General features: G+C 39.6%; 1 protein-coding gene across 1 annotated transcript; it reads right to left on the bottom strand.

Annotated features, from left to right (window-relative positions):
• Positions 1–9935: 9935 nt before the first annotated feature.
• Positions 9936–20405, bottom strand: asrgl1 (asparaginase and isoaspartyl peptidase 1). The gene is made up of 7 exons (XM_049600958.1): positions 20253–20405; positions 18600–18795; positions 16775–16917; positions 16423–16577; positions 15303–15424; positions 12975–13085; positions 9936–11555 (listed from the first exon to the last, which is right to left on the bottom strand). The coding sequence occupies exons 2-7, from the start codon at positions 18784–18786 to the stop codon at positions 11341–11343; spliced, it is 933 nt and encodes a 310-aa protein (XP_049456915.1). The 5' UTR covers positions 18787–18795; positions 20253–20405; the 3' UTR covers positions 9936–11340.
• Between the last annotated feature and the right edge of the window lie 345 nt (positions 20406–20750).

A 20750-nucleotide genomic window follows, 5' to 3' on the forward strand; every position in this document is an offset into this window, starting at 1 on the left:
AAACAATGGAAACTAGTAATAAATTAAACTTATATGAGAAAGCGAGAAGTCCTGAATAAGAATTCATATCCAAGACTTACAGGCTTTAACATGATTTGTATTTTTTGTTTCAACTTGGCTCTATATGGCTCCAACGTATTGCCTCATAGTTCTTCAATGTACTGCTCTTTGTTTAATTATTTATTAATGTATACATTTTCATGGAATGAATAATTCCATTAAAGCAAAATTGCCTTTGCCTTCCTCCCTTTTATCCCACTCCCGTTTTGAGTTCGACTCCACGATCCCTGCCCTGTAATGCATTGCGGGATGGGCCGAGAATTCAGGAAGTCGCTCCTGTCGTCTCCATGGCAACCCTGAGGTCAGCCATGCGAGGCCGGAGACCCCTCCTCAAACACAAAGAGCTGGATCAACACAAACAACTCAGCTTACACGCACACACTTACACTCAAATACAGGCAAGCTAACAAGAACATACACTGCATTTAACTAACTAAAAGACTTGGTGTGTAACCTCTGAAGGTTTTCAGTGTACTACACGGAAACTACTGTGAGTCACTGGTGAAGATGCAGCATTGGATTGCTATAACGCCTGCTGTACATTCAAGTTAATGGACTACATCAGGTTGATGGCACAGTAATTCGAACACCACTAGTAGATAACTGGGTCTGCTGTTATGCTAAAACTTTACATTAAGTAGCAAAGGACTGGTAAATTAGCATTTTGTCAAAACTGAGACAATGACAGTAGTGGCTAATTTAGGCAGGTTTGTGTAAGAGACTGAAATATGGTACAGAAATAATGCACTAATTTAAACTATTTCCACAGGAAGTGATGATGATTTGCAACAGGAAAATGTTAACAGCTAAAAACATAGTACATCAAGTGAATACTTACTCGATATCCCCATATAAAACTTTCCGCAACAACTGCACAGAGGTTAAGACATTTCAGATTTGAGAATGTAAGTAATTTCCTGCTTTCACACAACAATGTGTCGGTCGCAGCAGAGACAATAATCTACAAAGAACACCTGGATGATCTTGATGTCCAAAGTCTCCCTACTTAACAGGAACCTGATTCTCTTATTTTACGGATTTTAAAATATAAAAGGGTCCTGTCTTGTCCTGATGGAATAATACTTATATTTTTCTCACTGTGAAAGCTTTTCCCTCAGTCTTCCACACACACATTCTGCCTGGGAAACAAACTGACCATCATCCCAAGGGAGGAAAGAGATGGATGAATAGGCAAGGGCTGAGAGGGTCACTTTAATATGCAACCCCCAACAGATTACTGATTACCTATTTAAAATGTGCTTTAACAACTTGACTACTCAGTGATTTAGTGGTAAATTAAGGCACATGAGAAGACAAGGCTTTTTAACCCTTTAAAGATCCTATCCAATGGTTCAAAGTGACTTATGTATATGGTATCTTATAGTGGAGCCAAACCTTTGATGCTTAACCTTTGAAGTTTAGATGGGTTTATCCTCCTCTGCATCCCTTTATTCTACTCATCCACTGATTTCTCAAATTTAAAGGCACATTCTATTAATGTATGACCTGATTACTTCACATTATTTTTAGAGTAGCCTAGTTGAACTTCAAAAATGGTGTGATTCTGTGCAATTCAGAACTAAGTGCCACAAATAGATAATAGTCCATATAAATGTATGTCTGTCTCTATAATCAATTTATCAATATATAAGGAAAAATGCAACTGTTTTCCCAAAATAGCTCAATGCAGTCTACTTTTCCCCCTCAGTGTGGCACGTATAGTTAGTGCTAGTGTTCCAATCAAAATTGCTTTCTCTGTTACATTGGTCAAGCATCCTAGTATTTACAGTTGGGTGTAAAACCTCCAATAAACCTACTTTGGACACTGGAATCTGAGCTGATGATATGCATTTATTCAAATATGACTGCTGGTCCATTAAATCCAGCTCTGAATGGATGTCATCTGTTAGACTTACATGCTGACTCTGTTGAACAAGCATCACTGTTAATTGAAGCACATAGCCTGAGCTCCACTGCTGTGTGAAATGCAGTAATTGATGCGGATGCTTTGACAAACTCAATACAAAAATCCATTAAATTGGAACTTTTTTGATTGTCAGCATATTTATATATCAGATAGTGCCAGGGTGAGGGTATTTATAGCTTCCAATGAGTCTTCTTAAAAATTCGGCTTATAGATAATTCACTGAGAGCAGCACTTTTGCCATAAAAATCTGTTTCTGACGTAGCTTGACCGCCCTTATTGCCGTAGTTTGTGGATGTAAGGTGTGAGAAAAACAGCCCAACTAATTCTTAACGTTATTTTTTTGTCGTTTATTAATAGTGCTTTGATGTTAGATATATGCCGAATATAAAAGTGTTAAGTTTTAATGCAGATAATATGTCGACGACTGTTCTACAATGTATGCAAGTGTGCTAAAAGCTATGGTAATTCAAGCTTGATTAATTTCTGATAGAAGTTTGGCATCATAGTAGGTCCGTACAAGAGACAACGGAACCAGTCCGGAGGTAAGTTAACTCACCATGAGCACTCCCTGCGGACAGCAGTTGTAGACAGGGAACCTGCGTTTCTGTTCTTTGTATTTCAGGATGATTTTAAAAAAGCAGCGACGATTCCTTACGAACTTTGACAAACACTGGCAGGAAACAAGAGGTGAGAGTCAGAAAATTAAATGCAGTCTTCTGTCGATGCCGGTCACTTGCCGTCAGCGACTCCAACGGAGCAGGGGTGAACTTGATGATGACAAACACTTCTTAAAGTTCAGAATATCGTACGCTTTGATACCTTTTTACTTTTACTTTCTGAAGCTTACTTTGTTCTGCCCCGTTAAACACTGTCCGTTGTTATCTCCGGAGGTTTTTGTAGGAAGAAAACTGGACGGAGTCCGGCCCCCTTTTCAGTGACCGGTGTGAAGTTTGCTAGAAAGAATCATTAGCCACAACAAGAATTCATTTCCGGTCATTCTTTTCGCAATAAAAAGCAGTATCAGTGAAATTATCGGCAAAACATTCAAATTATATGTAATAATTGTATTTATACAATTTCACCACAACTCCGCTCTGCTCTTTGAATTCTTTAGATGTAAAATGGCGTCATTTATACACTAATTGATCATTTTGTTACAAAAGCCATTACCGTACTTCCGGTTCTTTGTTATCTACTCGTGTTTGACTTGACGCACCTTCCAGACTAGCCAATAGCCAGGAAGCTGTAGGACAGCGGGCCAAATCTCACCTTGCAGACTCAGGGGCTGGTAAACACACACACACACACACACACACACACACACACACACACACACACACATTTGAAGCTAAAAACAAGCCATGTCCTGCTGTAATGTATACTTTTTACTCTCTGTACATGTCTGCCACTCAGAAATCTGAGGATGTGTTAACCCAGTCCCACATCATTGTCTCATTTAGGGACAAAGTTGTACAAACAAAAAACACTTTGGTTTTCCTCACTGGGCCTGAACACAGCATACAGATACATGCCTAGTGCCCAGCAGTGATGAAAGGAAAACAATGCCTAATCTCACCTTGCAGACGCTGCAGCACCCTCCACACTGCTGACTGCTAGGAGGTCAACTGTATGCTGATGTCCTTTTCATTCCGCACGAATCAGCTGAGAATGTTTCAATAGCACGTCTCCTTTTATGAGCAGACATTCTCCGGCTTGCAGTGCTGGTTATGTAAAGGGCCACACATTTCACTATACTCACAAGAAGTCTCAATTGACTACATTTAATCCCTAAATATAAGCCTCACCAAAACTCTGATCATAAATGAATACTTAGCCCACAAAGTGACCAAATGTGAAATTCTTGCATGCCTCCACAAAAAACGGCAAACTTTTGATTGAAAAATTATTGATTGAGTGGGGACCACGTTTAGCAGCAGAAAAACTGTATCATTGCATCCTTTTACAAACACAACACAATCCTTTTATAAACTGCTCTACCTGCTGAGCCACAGCTGCTCCAGTATGTAACTAGTTACTAAAGCTGTATAATATATATATAGCATAAAGAATGCTTCCCTCTGAACTGTAGTGAAGGAGCAGAAGTAAAAAGTGGTATAAAATGGAGTACAGTACTTAAATGTGCTTAGTGACATGTACTTAAGGTTTTATATTGCTCTAAAAGGACAGAAAAGGAAACAACAAAAAATATGTATAGCTAATTACTCTCGACATCCATAGAATAGTTTTGTACTGGACCAGCCCACCCAGTCAGAACAGTCACAAACCTGTGTAATACTTGTTCTGTGCAGTGACAATAAAGATAATTCTATTCTAATTCTAATTCTACTGTAGTAACATAGTGATACCATACAGCCACACGTGTGTTGGGCACCATGAAGGAGTCGAGAATAAACTGTTGCATGTAATGTAAGTAAACAAAAGCCAAGTTGGCCCATGTGACACCCGCCGTGGCCCACTTTGAGCCCTCAGGGATGAAGAGTCTTTGTCTGTGCACTGTGTGCTGTCTGGGTAACCCTGGGCAAGCACAAATCCTAACCCTGAGCTGGCCCCTTGAAGAAGGGAGAGTCGACCAACATGTCCTCACCTCGTGAACATTTCCTCACTCTGAAGGATGAAAAGTCAAACATCTTCTTTCACAGATACTGAATATTATGGACAAGAACACAGACACACATGAAATGGCAGCAAACATTTGTGCCGTTTGCTCTTTCCACTACCCTCATTTTTGCTTTGTTTAGGGTATAAACCCCAGCAGAAGCTTACTGGTATTAGGATCTGATTGCAGATAAAAAGGCTCTAGGTTGAAGAATAATTGTTTATACTCAAAGCACCACGAGGATGTGGGATCAGGTAAGAGAGTTGACACTCAAAGCAGAGGTGGGATGAGTGACCAACAGATGATTTACCCCCGACAGTTTAGTAAGACAGTGCACCTGTAGCTATAAAATTGGATCACATCAGATCAGAACACCATCATATATCAAACAACTATTGTACATATAGTTATCACGACCGAGACATGACAGTAACACATAGGCAGACGTGTTTTATAGGCTACTGTAATGTTTAAGCCAAAATGCATGTGTTTGGTAAGTGCTACGACTGCATAAATGAGACCTGGATTATACTGCGGGAGATGTGTAAGGCGGAATGTATACTTTTGCTTCAAATTGACACCATACCCTAAGCCATAGCGTGACGTGCACCTCCCCAGAAATGTAACTATGCTTTGCAGCGATGCAGACCTCCTGTCTAGCTGAAAACCATTTCCCTCAGTGGAAACGAAGCTTTATTTACTTTAATTTAATTAAACTTTGGGATTTATCCTGGCTTCATATGAACAGAGGAAATCTCCACTCATCGCTAGGCTAATTTATACAAAAACAAAATTACGAAAAACAAATTTAGTATAAGACAGTTGTTTTGTCAGTGAATCTTGTGAGTTGTAATGGAGCCGAATTTTGTATTGTTACCTTTGTTAAATGTCGCTGTTGTCCCTGGCTTCATGTGAGTAAAGGAAAAGTTCGCTAGCCACTAGGCTAATTTATACAATGTAAAATACCATAGGCTTGTGCTAATAACGTTAGCATTAACATTGTATTTGTGGGGAGTTATAGTGAAGCCGACATGTGTACTTGTGTTTGAAATTGTCGCTATTAAGTCATGTTTAATGGGTGTTTTAAATCAACTAAACTTTACAGCACTTCACAGAAACCTTCTCCGCCAACTACTGTTTTGGAGATGTTATTGCAGAGTGACACAGACCCACCACCACACAAGTAAAAATGCACATGGCGTAGACCACGTGCGTGGACTACGGCATATGGTCTGCTGCGCAAGTATAAATCCCCTTTAAGAGTTTGTGAACAGATGTTTAATATAGTTTTGCTCTTGTTAAATGTGCCCCCCAATGTCTTCAATTCATGAAGAATGTTCACCTTTTTTAGATTCTCTGTGCACTGTGGCACGTGAGAAAAACAAAGTTTTCTTTACAAATTCAAGGTAACGCACTGTATCGATATACAAATGTTCATTTTGTGTTGAAGTATTCCTTTAAAGTACAGTTTGAGCTGTCCTAATTTTTGCCTTAACTTACTTTGTCAGTATATCCACATTACTGTTTATTATTTAGCAATATCTAATTGTCAACTCTACAATCACGATATCAACATCGAGGTATTTGGTCAAAAATATCTTGATATCTGATCTTCTCCATATCATCCAGCCCTAATTGTACCTGTTCAATATTAGCATGTTGGTGATTTCACTGTGATATACATTAGCATTAAGCTGTTGACCAGTTGCTTCATAATCTTCTGATCAATAGCGATCAGGTTGTCAATAGCAGTGGAATGAAAAAAAAAATCATTACTGCAACTTTTTCTCTGAAAGAAGATCAAAAATCTATCAATACAGAAAACAGTTCAGTGTCAATAGAGATGATGATCTCTGAGCAAAACAGTTTACATATATATATATATATGTATGTATATATATATACATACATATATATATATATAGAAGACAAGCATGGGAGAGGTAGTGTTTGCAGGTATAAGCAAATGTGTGTTTCGTATACATAAGAATGCAAACACGGCAGAGGAGAGACAAAGGAAGGGGAGGAGACGAACTGCAGGTCAAATTTCACTGATCTGTTAGAAGTGGCGGAGAACAGATGAGAAAGCAGAGATTTCTATTGAGCAGCTGGTGTACTAGGGCCATCAGAACAGAAGACATAATGTTATAAAACAGGATGACATTTTGATTATGGTTTCAGTGGGTCAACCAGGTTAATGCAGCAACAAGTTGAGCAAAAACGAGTTATCAGTTACAAATATCAACTGGAGATCAAGGTATACAGAAACGCCTGGTGTTCTGTTTGTTTGCAGGGGTGCTCCAGTTAACCTTTTCTTTTCTCCGTAATGTGAAAGCCTTGTCAAAAGAAAAACTAAAGCATATTTCCTAGCAGTAAGGAAGCAAATCTGATTTACAGCTTCAGAATAATACTGTCCAATGACCAGTATCTGTCATGAATCTCAAAGTATTAGCTTGTGAACAGCAACAGAACTAATTTTTGGCTTTAAAAAAGTGACAAAGTCAAGAGGAAGATCTGCTGCAGTGATAGCTATTGTCAGTCAAATGGGAGGATTTGTTAGACAAATGTCTTCTATGTGGGAAAGTTTTTACATGAATTTACAGTCTTTGCCATCTCCATTACAATTTCACAACTAAGATTCAATAACTGTTATTTACCAAAGCTTCTCTATAAAAATAAGTCCTATGCCATCATCTCATCATAGTCAGAACAGTGGCAGGAGTTGCAGACTGTATCAGGTATGAATGCTAGCAGAGCTTCTTCGTGCCTCGCGTCAGCCTTGGCCTAATGCTAGTATTGCAGATACATTCAGCTACAGTTTTTTTTTTTTCCCTTTTATTTATTTAAAAGGGACAATGTACAGCTCAAACATAAATGTCACCATTTGATGCACCGTACCAGATTATAGCATCAAGCTAATTCGCGTCTGTAGTCCCTTGGCAGGTCACAGTAAAAAATACAGTACAATAGCAGAACAGATAAAAACAGCATACAAGGATAGACAGAAAATAACAAGCTACTCGCGTACAGACACACATACACACACACACACACACACACACACACACACACACACTCCAAAAACCAAGTTCTAAAGACCAAGTTGGTGATTACAGAGCTGAGCAGCTTTTAACAGATTTGTTAGGTTGATTTTGAAAGTGCTGACAGAGCTGCAGTTATACTCACTAGTTCCTTTTTGGACAGTTGTCACATTGTTAAAGTTCATAATTTAATAATATGAACTTGTGCAGACGATGTCCTAAGTCAACAATTACAAAAACAACCATGTGTGAGCGTTACAAACCCTTACCAATCTGCAGGTACCAGCTGAGCAACACGTAACCTTTTATTTAGAAGTTTAACGATGTTGCCTTCTTGTTGGCTTCATCCTCTTCTTGTCTCTCCAGTTATGCATGTATACTTTAAGGACGGAAATGAGTGCTGCTGTATTTTCAATGCAAATATGCCAGGAAGCATGAAGTGTCAAGCTGTATTTTTTTGTTGTTGTTGTTTAGACATGTTTTAAAAATCAACAAAAAATCTACATTCTTGGATCATTATGATTATGGCCTCAATATGCACACTGCCTGCATTATTTCTGTAGAGGAAAACAGGTAAGCTGAAACTGTCTAAACTTCCTGCTACAAAAGTGCTAGACTTTCAGTGTGTCTCAAATCACGTAGGCTACTTCTGTTTTGAGTGCACAAGTGTGCTAGGTGCGTTCACACTGCAAAGTACAGGATAATGTAGTGTACTACTAGTGCATTCAAACCAGTCCAAAAATTGAGTTTGGATTGATGGACACTTCTCACCATCAATGGTCACCCTCTTTGTGACCGAAGCTATGTCCCAAACTTCTCAACTTTTGACACGCCGACTGGTGGGCAACAAGGAGGCTAAGCTAGCTACAGTGAACACCGTTAAATACAGATGTAAGTTCTACATGTTTTTTGCACACAGTACCAATACTGTTGTCAAATAGAAGCCATCAGTAATGTTTGTTGTTATGGTACTGTGGACAATAATACGTCTTGCCAGCTAATGTTAGCATTTGCTAGCTAGCTAACTTGCTCCTAGCTACAGGGGCACATTTTAATCAGCATTGACGTGGCATGAGTTTGGTTTATGTATGGGCGGAGATAGCGGTCAAATGTTGCCGATTATGCTCCACCATCTGTTTGCATTTTGCCATTTAAAAAGAAGACGAAGAAGAGGCAGAAGGGGTTGTCAGACAGTTACTTATGTTTAGACTTATCGGGTCTCTAATGATTTGGTACCCCGACTAATGTGAGTGCTAACATTAGCTTGCCAGCTAATGTTAGCTGAACACCTAACATTTTGAGTGCACAAGTGCTTGCCAGCAGTTACCTTAGCATTTGCTAACTAGCTAACTTGCATCTGGCTACAAAAGCACATTTTAATCTGCATTGATGTTGTGGCTTAAGTTTGGTTTATGTCTGGGTGGAGATAATACTCAAATGTTGGCGATAATGTTCCACAGCCAGTTTGCAATTCACCGTTTAAAAAGAAGACAAAGAAGAGGAAGAGGCGGTTGAAAAAAAAAAAGCCTGCATCACTTACGGTAAGTGCAAAACAGCTAAGTGCGATTTGAGACAACACTACCCTGTTTACATTAGTGCAACATGCAATAAGTACGTAGTGTACTACATTGAAGTGAACTAACGGATGTATGTGATTTGAGACATGCTCACTGTTTCCCTTCCACAAAGACCAGGAGATGCTGTATCAGAAGTATAGAACCTACAGTCTCTCCACAATATAAGCTTGCTGTGGGCTTTAGTTCAATGACAAACTATAAATAGCAGCGAGAGTTTATTTTTAATATTGCACAGCAGAGATGAATGTGATCACATACTGAGCTGCCCCTGGATACAAAGTGTCAAAAGACAAGTTGTGTTTCGACCGGACACACCAGACTAAAAAGACAAGGATAATGTCAGGCCTCAAGACCAGTCAAAAATGCAGCAGCAGTACCACAGGCTGAAGCTGCAAAGGACCATGTGCAAACCTGGATGATGGAGATTCATGTCTAGTCCCATCCAAATACAGTAAGACCTTAATGAAGGTAGATATTATAAATGTTAATCAATCTCTATTGTTTTGTCTTTTTGTCTGTTTTAAGAGAAATCAAAACAATCTTCCACACAAAGTCATGAAACTTGTGGAGAGTTTCGGTGTTGACTTGTACTTCAACACCGCCATCTAGTGGATCTAAAGGGGTAACACAGCCAGACAGAGCTCAACTTAGCAGCGCACCTCTACACACTGAGTTTATGGGTAAATGAAACATGAAACTCACAGTGGTCAGGGATTTAAAGTGTTTATTGTCAATGATCAGTGTTTTCCCAACACAAAGCTTCAGCACTGACAATCGTCATCTGATCAGCAGCACCTTGCAACTACTGGCTCTGTTGGCCTTTACAAGTATTTCAGTACAGAAGATTGAGGTGTGATCAGATGAGAAACACATACATTCACAAACAAAAATACTTCTATTACATTTGACTGAAAATATTTTATTATATATTATAATATTTATATATTATATATTATAATATTTAAGTTTAAAAACCTAAAGGCCAAAACACACCGGCGGCGTCATATGACGGCGGCGTCACTGACGCGAGTCAAGTGCCGCCCCCAACACACAAAAAGCGTCGCGTTGCGGGGCGTCATCCGGATTTCTATTGCACACTCCAGTCCGCGAGAGCTGGGAAGTACAAAATAGCGCTTTTTCAAGGGCGGCGACGCTGGAAAAATAGGACAATAGCGAAGTGACGCGGCACGGCATGTCGACGCGCGTCGAGCCGCCGCAGGTGTGGGTTTGTAAATAGAAAATAATGGGGGCGGCTGTTTTGACGCGCGTCGTACGGCGCCGGTGTGTTTTGGCCTTAAGGTACAGGACTGGGCAGAACCATACTGTAGATGTAAAGAAATACTGAGCTGAGATTTTTTTTAGCAATGTTTTAATAAAACAGGGCAATAACGCTGCTTGTCTGTGTTTGAGGGTTCTGTCGAATGCTGTTGGTGAAATTTCAACAAACTATAGAATAATTTTAAGTTCTAGATTATAGATGTACTTTGATCATTTTCTCAAGTAGAAGTAGCAGTGCTACAGTGTAAAATATTCTGGTTCAAGTAAAAGTCCTTCATTCATAGTACATTATTAGTAGGCTACATTAGTGCATTAATATCAAAGGTATTAGCCTCAAAATATAATAAGAGTCTAAAAATAAAAGTATTTGTCACTTAGAATGGCCAATTTTCTATTGGAATATAATTATTGATGCATTTACTTTAATGCTGCAGCCGGTGAAGGTAGAGCTCATGTTAATTACTTTATTTCTGAGGAGCTTAGCCTTTAATAACATGTTACAAATTAGTTAAGTGATTCATATTTTTGTATTAGTTATCTAACTCTGCAAAGTAACTAAAGATGTCAAATAAATGAAGTAAGGTAAAAAGTAGTCGTAGAATAAAATTATATAGAATAAAATGGAAAAACTCTGAAGTACAATACTTAAGTAAATATTTAAGTACAGTGAGTACGCAGTTAGTTACAAAAGATGATCTTAAGACAGAGATTCTCCTCAGTTGGGCAGACAGTTTGGCTCCAAAGCTGTGGCCTATATGACTGATTTAGAGCATTGTGTTTATGACTCAAACTTTTGTTCTACAGACAGTTCCTTCAAAATATGAAACCTTGTGTTTCCTGTCAATGTGGGTCATTGATGCTCTGGGTGAAGTGTTCCCCACTGTACAGGCCGTAGTGCAGGGTATCATTCTGGGCTGCAGCCCAAATCATCTGCAGGCTGCTGAAGCGAGCAGCCCAGTGGCCCTGAGGGTCCACTGTCACCACCCCACCCAGCCCACCTACTCTTGACTTCATGTAGTCCAGGGCTAAATCACTGGCAGCCTCCACTGACTTACCTGAGAACAGAGGAGAGGAGAAATCAGGTTATAAAACAGCAACTGTTCATCAACATGTCAGTGGTCAACTAAAGGCACAAAACCAATAGGTTCATTTCAAATGTAGCCGTCACTGTCCTCATAGTTCCATGTGTCCTTTACGTTGGCATAGATACACTAACTTGATGGCACTAGAGAGCAGAGTCATAAATTTCAGACAATAACAATACGACGGTGAAGGAGGTCGTAATAATGCACCTTTTAACAGAGGCAGTGTTATAAATGGTGGTGGTCTGTGAGGCCATTAAAGAGTTGTTGAACTTGTGGCAACAAGCGGTGTCAACATCAACTCTTGTGAAGTATAATCAAACTTCTGAGTGTTTAACTCTCTCCACCATTGTCACAGAGAGCAGGGCCTCTGTGTGTGTGTGACACAGAGTGGCGCAACACATCATCAGATGTCCTGTGAGCCAGCAGCAGCAGAACTATACAGTTTTTCCATCTGAGCTTATCAATACTACGGTCTTTAATAATTTGGCCCTAGGGCCCATTTTATACCAGGTTTCAGTACCCATCCCTAGTCATGTGGATGGAGAAATCTTTTCACCGTATTACACAGGCCCCCAGGAAGTGTACTGGGCTTTGAAGACAAAATGAATAGAAGACAAACAGGGTAATTACACCGTCACGTGATGCCATGTGGCCAAGAAGACTTTCCCCATAGACTTATACTGCAAGACATCTGTAAATCAGTAGATAGATTTTTTGTACATCACAAACCCCTTCGAAATGACTTGTTTGACCATTGACATTTGATCTATTCAGTCTGATAACGTTTGCAAAGTGTAGAAAAGCTGCATGGTTGAATTATTTTATCCCCATTCAAGTTAGCAGGGCACTGCAGTAATTAGCTTGGGCAGCGTAAGTCTCAAGTGCGGCTGCTCTATAGGCCACACAATAGGGATGCAGAGCCGATCATCCTGGGAATTTTTTACGCGCCAGTTGGACGTTTTTGGCTTTATGCACCACTGAGCAACTTTCACAGGAATGAACGGAGCCCCACCTCCAACACTGTATCCAGTTCTCTTTATACATCCATGATATAACTTGATTGTTACTATCCACCATTTTTAAAAATGTCTTTCTCTTCCTATAGCAGTGTCTCGCGGCCCTGAGGGTCCACTGTTGCCACCATCTTTCTTGAACTATGTTCCCCTGCCCCCATGATTTCCAGTGGTACTGCTCCATTATATCCATAAGCTTTCAGAAAACATGCACAAATACAGATGATGTGAACGCAGAGTATGGTCAGAATGCTCTCTCCATGTCCATTTACGTATCTTATGTTGAGTATAAATGAGCCTTGAGACAGTGCAACAACACTGATTGAGAAAAATTAACCTGTGTGTGTGTGTGTGTGGGTGTGTGTGTGTATGTTACCTTGCTCCATGTGGAACAGGATGAGTCTGGCTAGAGTAACCTTCATGATGGCTTCTCCGTGGCCTGTAGTTGACACTGCTCCCACATTGTTGTCAGCATAGCCTCCAGACCCTGACACACACAAAATATCATATGATTATATTGTGACAAAGGCAGTGGCAATTTGAGAAAGCATTGCCATTAAATGTGTTATTTTTGGGGTACAAAGTTTTTTATTTGTAATCTCATTAACATGAGACTTTCAGGCAGGTGTGACATTGCAATGAGCTAGAGATTGGAACACAGTGTGGTAACATGGGGTTAAGGGTTAGGGTGAAGTTATTTTTTCACAGTTATATGACTAACCCTGACAGAGCAGCAGTTGGTGTAAGGATGCAATTACACATCCATTTCACTAGATGGGACAGTGATACTTTAGCTGCTATTCTTTTGAAATTCACTGTAGAGGCCTTAACAAACTTTGACACTTTATTGACCATCTTGTCATAACCATAATTCAGTCTTACAAGATAATTATAATATTCCATATGGATGTTAGTTTGCAGTTCTACCATTATTACAGAGGAGGGACAGCAGTAAATCTATATTTCACAGCTTACCGCACACTGAGGATTACACAACAGACAAAAGATGATTCATGAAAAGGTTCAGAAATGAATAGCTGTACTGTAATAGAGGATCCAGTCTGTACAACAGGCTGACTTACAGACAGTGACTATTTAACTTACCTGGGATTTACATGTTTTTGTGTTAACGCTCATCAAAATAATGACTGATCTCATTTTTGACTCAAATTTCACTGATGCACCTTTAGCAGACAGCCTTTGTTGTTAACTTCAGACGTCTGTCTCAGAGTGAGGCTAAAACTTGGACACTGACTTACGACAGTCTAATCACTCACTTACTGATAGTGACAGATTAGACAGGCCTGAAGCGGCCAATATCCACTTGTGGCTGTTTACTAAACCTCTGTATGAACAACTCAGAGACTCCCATGTATACTCACCTTCTCAAATGACACTTTGGATTCTGGCATGTAAGTCATGCAACATTATATCATCAATATGAGCCTATCCACATTATCAGGATCAGAATCGGCTTTAATGCCCAAGTAAGTGTGTACACAAATATGGAGTTTAACTATTGTTTTATAAATGAACTGGTCAGTATTACACTGGTTGTCAACTGAAAGCTCTTTTGATTTAAAAGAAACATGCATTTCATTTCTTTCTACATAAACACATAAAAAGCTGCACCATGCAACGTGTCAGCAAACACAGAGCTCATAGTCAGCCATTAACCAAAACAGACTTTGGTTACTAATTAGACAAAGAACGCTGGGTCAATGTTAATAAATGCCAGCCTGTTTACTCCTGGTAGTAACGTGTTTTGGGTGATGTGATCACAGATGGAAAGCTCTCAGTCTTTCTGTTTACACCTGGTAGTAGAATGCATCTCCACACGTGTGTGGAGTGACCACATGTGATCGGATCTCATTTTCTTTCTCTAAATGCAAATAAAAACGTGAATCATTTTCATATGCAAAGACCAAATGCACTGATGTTTTTAACCTGGTTTTTGGTTTCACCTCCTTCTGTTTATCATGAGACAAGCACCACTAGGAGACTAGCATTGGGGACAGTTGTTGAGAGTCCATGCATGCACGCATGCACACGCACGCACGCACGCATGCACACACACACACACACACACACACACACACACACACACACACACACACACACACACACACACACACACACACACACACACAGTGACAGGGCTAACTGTTAACATCACAGAGCCAACGCTAGCAGTTATTAACAGGTTTAACGACAGAGTTGAGCCATTTAAGTGTTGGTGCGAGTTTGTTTTGGATGTTTGACAGCTGCCTCTGTGTTAGCTTGTGCTAACCGGGTAGACATTGAACTGTCTGATCACTAGGAGGAGAGTGGCTCCAGAGACGGTCCTTCAGTGCTGCGTCTAATCTGTGAAACAACAGCAACAGGCATTTAAGTTAGATAAGTAGGCGCTCCTTCAGTGTGACCCAGGATATATTAACATACATACTGCTGAAAGAATGTGGCCACATGTGACCCACACCACCTCCAAATGTGATCCGAGCAAACGGATTTCAAGACACATTGAGGATGCATGGGGTACATTCACATTGGTACTTAGAGCTTTCAACTTTGGATCTGATCACACAAAATGCACATTAATACCAGGTGTAAACAGGGCTTATGATATTGATTTGTCTCCCTCTATCTCAAACAAGCACGTTCATGAAAAGGCATAAAATTCCAAACTATATGTGTGAGGACTGACCTATGCAGGCAGTGTCGCCCACCCGTCCCTCCATCTTGTTTAGGATCCCACCGGTGGAAGTCGCGCAGGCTATGTTGCCCTCACTATCGACTGCCACAGCTCCAACCGTGCCCATCTTCCCCCTACGCAACAAAACATGCAGAAATTACTTTGAATGACTTCATTTCATGTCAAAGAACACTGAGGGTAGAACCAGTTTTATACAGTAACCTGGTTAACGAGCTGTAACTAGCTGAAAACATGTTAAGAAACACCTTTGTTTGGAGTTTGAGGTCTTCACTGCTCTCACCTCTGATAGGTTGGGGCTTGCGGTTTTGTGGAGAATGCAGCTGAAGTCTGCTGGGAGTTACCACAATAACAACGATATCCAATGATCAGAGTCACAGCAAAAAAAACTTGTCCAAACATCCGAAGCTCCCCAAACTACTCCTGCTGCATAATCCAATTTACCATTTGTCTCTTCAGTATGCCCCTCACTTTCAAATAAATCTTAACTTTGCTCCCTCAGTCAGTCAAGTCAAGAAATTGACTACTTCAGTAAGCAATGTAGGGGAGAGGTGGATTTAGTTATGTCCAGGAGGATCTGCGGGGGCTTTTCATTGAGCTAATTATGCTTCCTCCCATGGAGAGGAGGAACAGGGAGGACCTCCCTGTCCTCGCTCCTCCTCCCTCAGCTGATACATTACAAACCTGCTATCACTGATGTTCTAGTTGCCTGAGCATGTCTCTGGGGAGATGAGGAGAGAGGAGACTTTAAAATGAGTTTCGGGCGAGGAACCCCGGGTATATCCTATGCCATGTTTTTTACCCCTTCAGTCACAATCTGACCCCTTCGGACTGCTGATCTGATGAGACAGTCTCCTCAAAATGATACACAGTTTGGATCAACAGCAGAGAAGTGGATTATGGAGAAGTAGTGATCTAAATAGTTTTTATGAGTGTCTTACTGTTTGGACATGTTTTGTGTTTGTTTAATGAGTCACCACTGGATTCATTTGAAACAAAGTCCATCAACAAAGCTGCCTATAAAAACTTCATCAACATCTCAGTTTCCTTTCTGATGGATCAGAGTATTTTTTGGAAGAAATGCTAATATGCTTAAAATAATGTTAGGTCTCACATTTGGCACTCCACAGGGTTGGCATCTAGTCTCAGGTTCTTTTTCCAACGCATGCGGGAATACTCGGTGACGAGGGACTCAGGTGGCACCTCAGGGATACCCATGGACCGCGCAAACTGATTGGCACCCTCTGCTGTCAGATACACATGGCTCGTCTGAAACAGAGATCAAAGTTCACATCTGTAAAAACAAATACAACTTTTATAAAATGTATTTGTCACTTCTCAAACTACATTGCAGCCACAAAAATAGTTAATTTGTAAAGATACATTGCATGTTATTTTGGTTCCTATGACACAATTCTTAATTCCCATTTTTATGCTTTGACCATCCCATATTTAAATGTTCATACCTTGTCCATGACAAGTCTTGCTAGCTGGATAGGGTTGGCTATGTTGCGTACAGCAGAAACTGCACCACTACCCAGTGTTTTCCCATCCATCACAATGGCATCCATCTCCACATCTCCCTTGTTGGTGAGCACTGATCCACACCCTGAAACATGATTAGAGAAATGATTTGATAGTCTTGCCTCTGGAGACTAAGAATTCTTTGTGTGCAGAGATGACTTTTGACCCATGTGTGGAGCTAGAGGACAGTCTAAGCAGAATCTAACACAGTCTGTTTTTTGTGTATCTTTTTAGTGAGTATGTCCTGTATGTGATCTATATATTTCACAGCAATCTGTTCATTGGATTTACATACTTCTTGTGTTTGTGATAATGGTGTTAGTTTGTACTTAAAGGATTGTTAATACCAATGCCATGATAATGGCACTTTGGAAGCTGAAAGACAACCACACGCTCCTCTCATGTAAACTAACTGCATTTGTTACCGACCAGACACACATTGGGTGAACCAGTTATTCAACATGATCCAGAATGCATGTGCTTTATTAGTTGTGCTAGTTAGTTATGTAAGTTGCTGCCAGGGTTTTCCCGCTCCTGCTACACTGACAGTAATCTAAAGAACAACATGGGCTTTTTCATATTTTGGATTTGACTGATGTGAAAATGAAAGCCAACCCCAGCTTTGTGTGGTGTTTCACCATGCTATTTTGGCACTTTTTCAGTGCTGTGATTTGCCAGTGCCACAATTTATGTAGCTTTCCTCTTGAATGAGTGCCGTTTACAGAATGACACCTGGTCCTTATTTTTATATTGAGTCCCGACCTCAGCTGCAAGCTGTAAGGGTACACACCCCTAAACATCCCAAACATAGCAAAATAATAATTAAAAAAAAAAAAAAAAAAAAAATTCCACTTCATCTCATTTTGTCTTCTGAATAAATTTTGCTAACCTGAACCTTGATTAATGGTACACTGTGACTGCTGAGTTATGGCCTTCTATTCACCCTCCACCTTTAACAAAAGACTCCCCTTTGAGCACAATTTATGGCCATGAACAAAGCCATACATGTTATAGTACAGTGCACTGTGTCTACTATAATTACATTTAATTTGGGAAAACAAAAAAGCAACATGATGCCAAAAATACCCAGACTCACAGGTTGTTTTGGTTGCAAAATCATGTTCTGTGTGCAAAGATTTAAATGTGTGCTGTAAGAAACAAGTCTACTCAACATTAATGGAGGGAACCCCATTGCTGGGAGGGCCCTCTAGAGGGACACTCTCCACAGTTTGGGAACCAATGAGTTGAACAAAAATGTTGGAAGAAACCAATATAACTATCTTTAGCTCCCATAAATAGCAGGGCTAAAACAAATGAGCTATAAATAAGTGTATTACAGATGGAGGGTATTACTAATAATGCAGCATACACCTCTAAACTTTTAAGGACATCTTATTGAAATGTGGAAATTAAAAGTATGAAGAAAAGGAATTATAGCATATTCCATCAAGACAAATAAACGAAGGACAATTAAATACAGAATATAATAAAAATACCAAAAATATGGTGAGATGTGTGGAAGGGAAAATTAAGTACATATGAAATATTTAAGACATTAGATAGAATGAAAACAAATATATACAAATACATTACATATGTATATAACATGCACAGAACATGAGTATGTGGATTACTAAATGTACACCTTATCAAAAATACAAATGGAAGAACATTGCAGTACATGTAAGAAAGTGACGTTATGCTGCATATGCTTAATTACACAGAGCAGTGTGTGTTGTTTTAGTTGTTGTTTTTTTTAAACATTACCTGCATTGAAGATGGGGTTATTCTCCAGCTGGGTCACAGTCTCTACCACAGCGTCCATGCTGCTGCCCCCTCCCCTAAGGATGGTGTACCCTGCCCTGGCTGCTGAGCATACCCCCTCCATGGACTTTTCTGACTGCTCCCTTGGGACATGACCTGCCCCTCCATGGACCACCACCACTGGAATCATGTCAATCACCTGAGAGAGAAAAGCGGAGAGATAACCCATAATACAGGATGTAGACACTAGTTTTAAAGGAGCTACATATTAACATTAAGGACAGCTGTGAATATGGCCTCCCTTGTTTGTCTCGCCCCCTCTAATATTCCTTAGTCATTTAGAATAAAATTCAAATAAATAGCACCATCATTAGTTTTTCTCTGTCTTCACTGATTGCACAGTGGATCAACATAGTGATGCATTAACCAATAAAGTCATAAACTTCTCAGGTCATAAGGTACCATACTTTATAAGGGACTGTTCGTTTCTTATGCAAGGGAAGGGTGGTGCAAAAAGGGGAGGGCATGTCAAATATTTTTTTAAGCACTGGGGAGGGTGTTATGTTTTTTATGTTGGCCTAAGGGAGGGGCATTTAAATTTCAGTGGTTGTATTTTGTATTTATTTTTAGGAAGCAAATTTTTAGGAAGAAATGGTAAAAAAAAAAAAAAATAATAATAAAATAAAATAAAATAATAGAATTGCCAAAATTATACAATTTATTATGACCAGATACTGTAAAAACACAAATTATCATTGGGTTTTCAAATTTACAAGAGTTCTTGGACACATAAAGTGCGAAAAATGCTTCTGTCAGAAAAAAAAAACAACCGAAAAAACTAATCAGCATGCATGACAAGAGTAAAAAACTGAGGCTTTTTTCAACGCCAGGATTTGGCTTCAACTTTTCACGTTTCATTTTCAAACATCAAAGAGTTAAGTTGAAAAAATCTAATATCTCATTTATGGTAGAGGGAGGGTCATGCATTTTCGATCACTCAGGGAGGACCAAGGAAAATATTTATAGCTTCTGAGAGGGTTAAAAAACGACAACGAAGTCACACCCCAGCCACCGGCTTCTCTGATTAGTAAAGAACAGTCCCTAAGATAAACTGTTTTAATGCAACACGAATTTCACACTAAACTTATTAAAACTTTATGTCTGAATGCTTTTATAACTAACAGCAAAATAACATCACTGGGGAGACCAGGTTGGTGATTTTTTTTGTGTGTGAAAATGCGTCATCTCAGATGATTGTTTTCCGATGATTGAATGAAAGTTAACTGTCTAGTAGTCACGCGCAGAGCCCCACGAGGCATAACAGTGTTAGCCTGATAGATGGATGAATGGATGCAGCTAAAACAGTTTCTGGACATGCATATTTACAACATTATACGAAAATATACTTTACGAAAGCCGCTTGGTGAGCTGTGTGTAGGCCGAATTAACGACACACGAGAACAGGTTGAGCTCATATTCTTACAGCTAAGGAGTAAGGAGCAACACAGTTGTAAACAAGCATACTATATCAGGGCTACCGTAGCTCAGCTTGCTGCTGACACCGACTGACACCGACCAGGGCTGCGTGTAAAACACACGGCAATTCACTACATAGTTGGCTTAATTGAAATTCTCAGTGAACATAACGTTACTTACCCTGATGGGTTTGACGTATTTTCAGTTGAACGGGACACTAATGTTGTGAGCTCTTTACCGTTTTATCAAGATACTGAGGACACTGACGTAAGACGAGAGGAAAACCTGCATGCACTGGTTCTATGGTAGCACACCATGAATATCAGGCAAAGAGCCGAGGTGTTGAAGTCTTACCGAAATATCACCGGCGAGTAGTACATTTCCGAAAAAGCATCATATCTTCCGGGATATGACATTCACACTTTCAAAATAAAATACAACTCACACGCAGCAGTGAACTTTACTGTCTTCGCTGACATGAAAATGAGATACTAAAAAGGGTATGCATTAGCCTATATAGGCTATTTGAAAAAAAAAAAAGATAATAATAATAATAATAAAATGACATAAAAATAAAATCAAATCAAATAATAAAAAAGCCTAATCAGTAAAGCGTTACTACTAGGCTACTACAACTGTTGTTATTAATATTATCAGTAGTAGAAGTAGTAGCATAAA

This window comes from Epinephelus fuscoguttatus, linkage group LG16 (genome assembly GCF_011397635.1).
Source record: "Epinephelus fuscoguttatus linkage group LG16, E.fuscoguttatus.final_Chr_v1".
Taxonomy (NCBI): domain Eukaryota; kingdom Metazoa; phylum Chordata; class Actinopteri; order Perciformes; family Serranidae; genus Epinephelus; species Epinephelus fuscoguttatus.

Excerpts from the sequence above, each read along its gene's own strand:
- asrgl1 (XM_049600958.1), bottom strand. The coding sequence starts at position 18,786 with ATGATTCCAGTGGTGGTGGTCCATGGAGGGGCAGGTCATGTCCCAAGG. Across the intron at positions 16,918-18,599 it reads TAACCCCATCTTCAATGCAG|GGTGTGGATCAGTGCTCACC; the intron begins GTAATGTTTAAA and ends ATCATGTTTCAG. Across the intron at positions 11,556-12,974 it reads CCTGTTCCACATGGAGCAAG|GTAAGTCAGTGGAGGCTGCC; the intron begins GTAACATACACA and ends CTCTGTTCTCAG.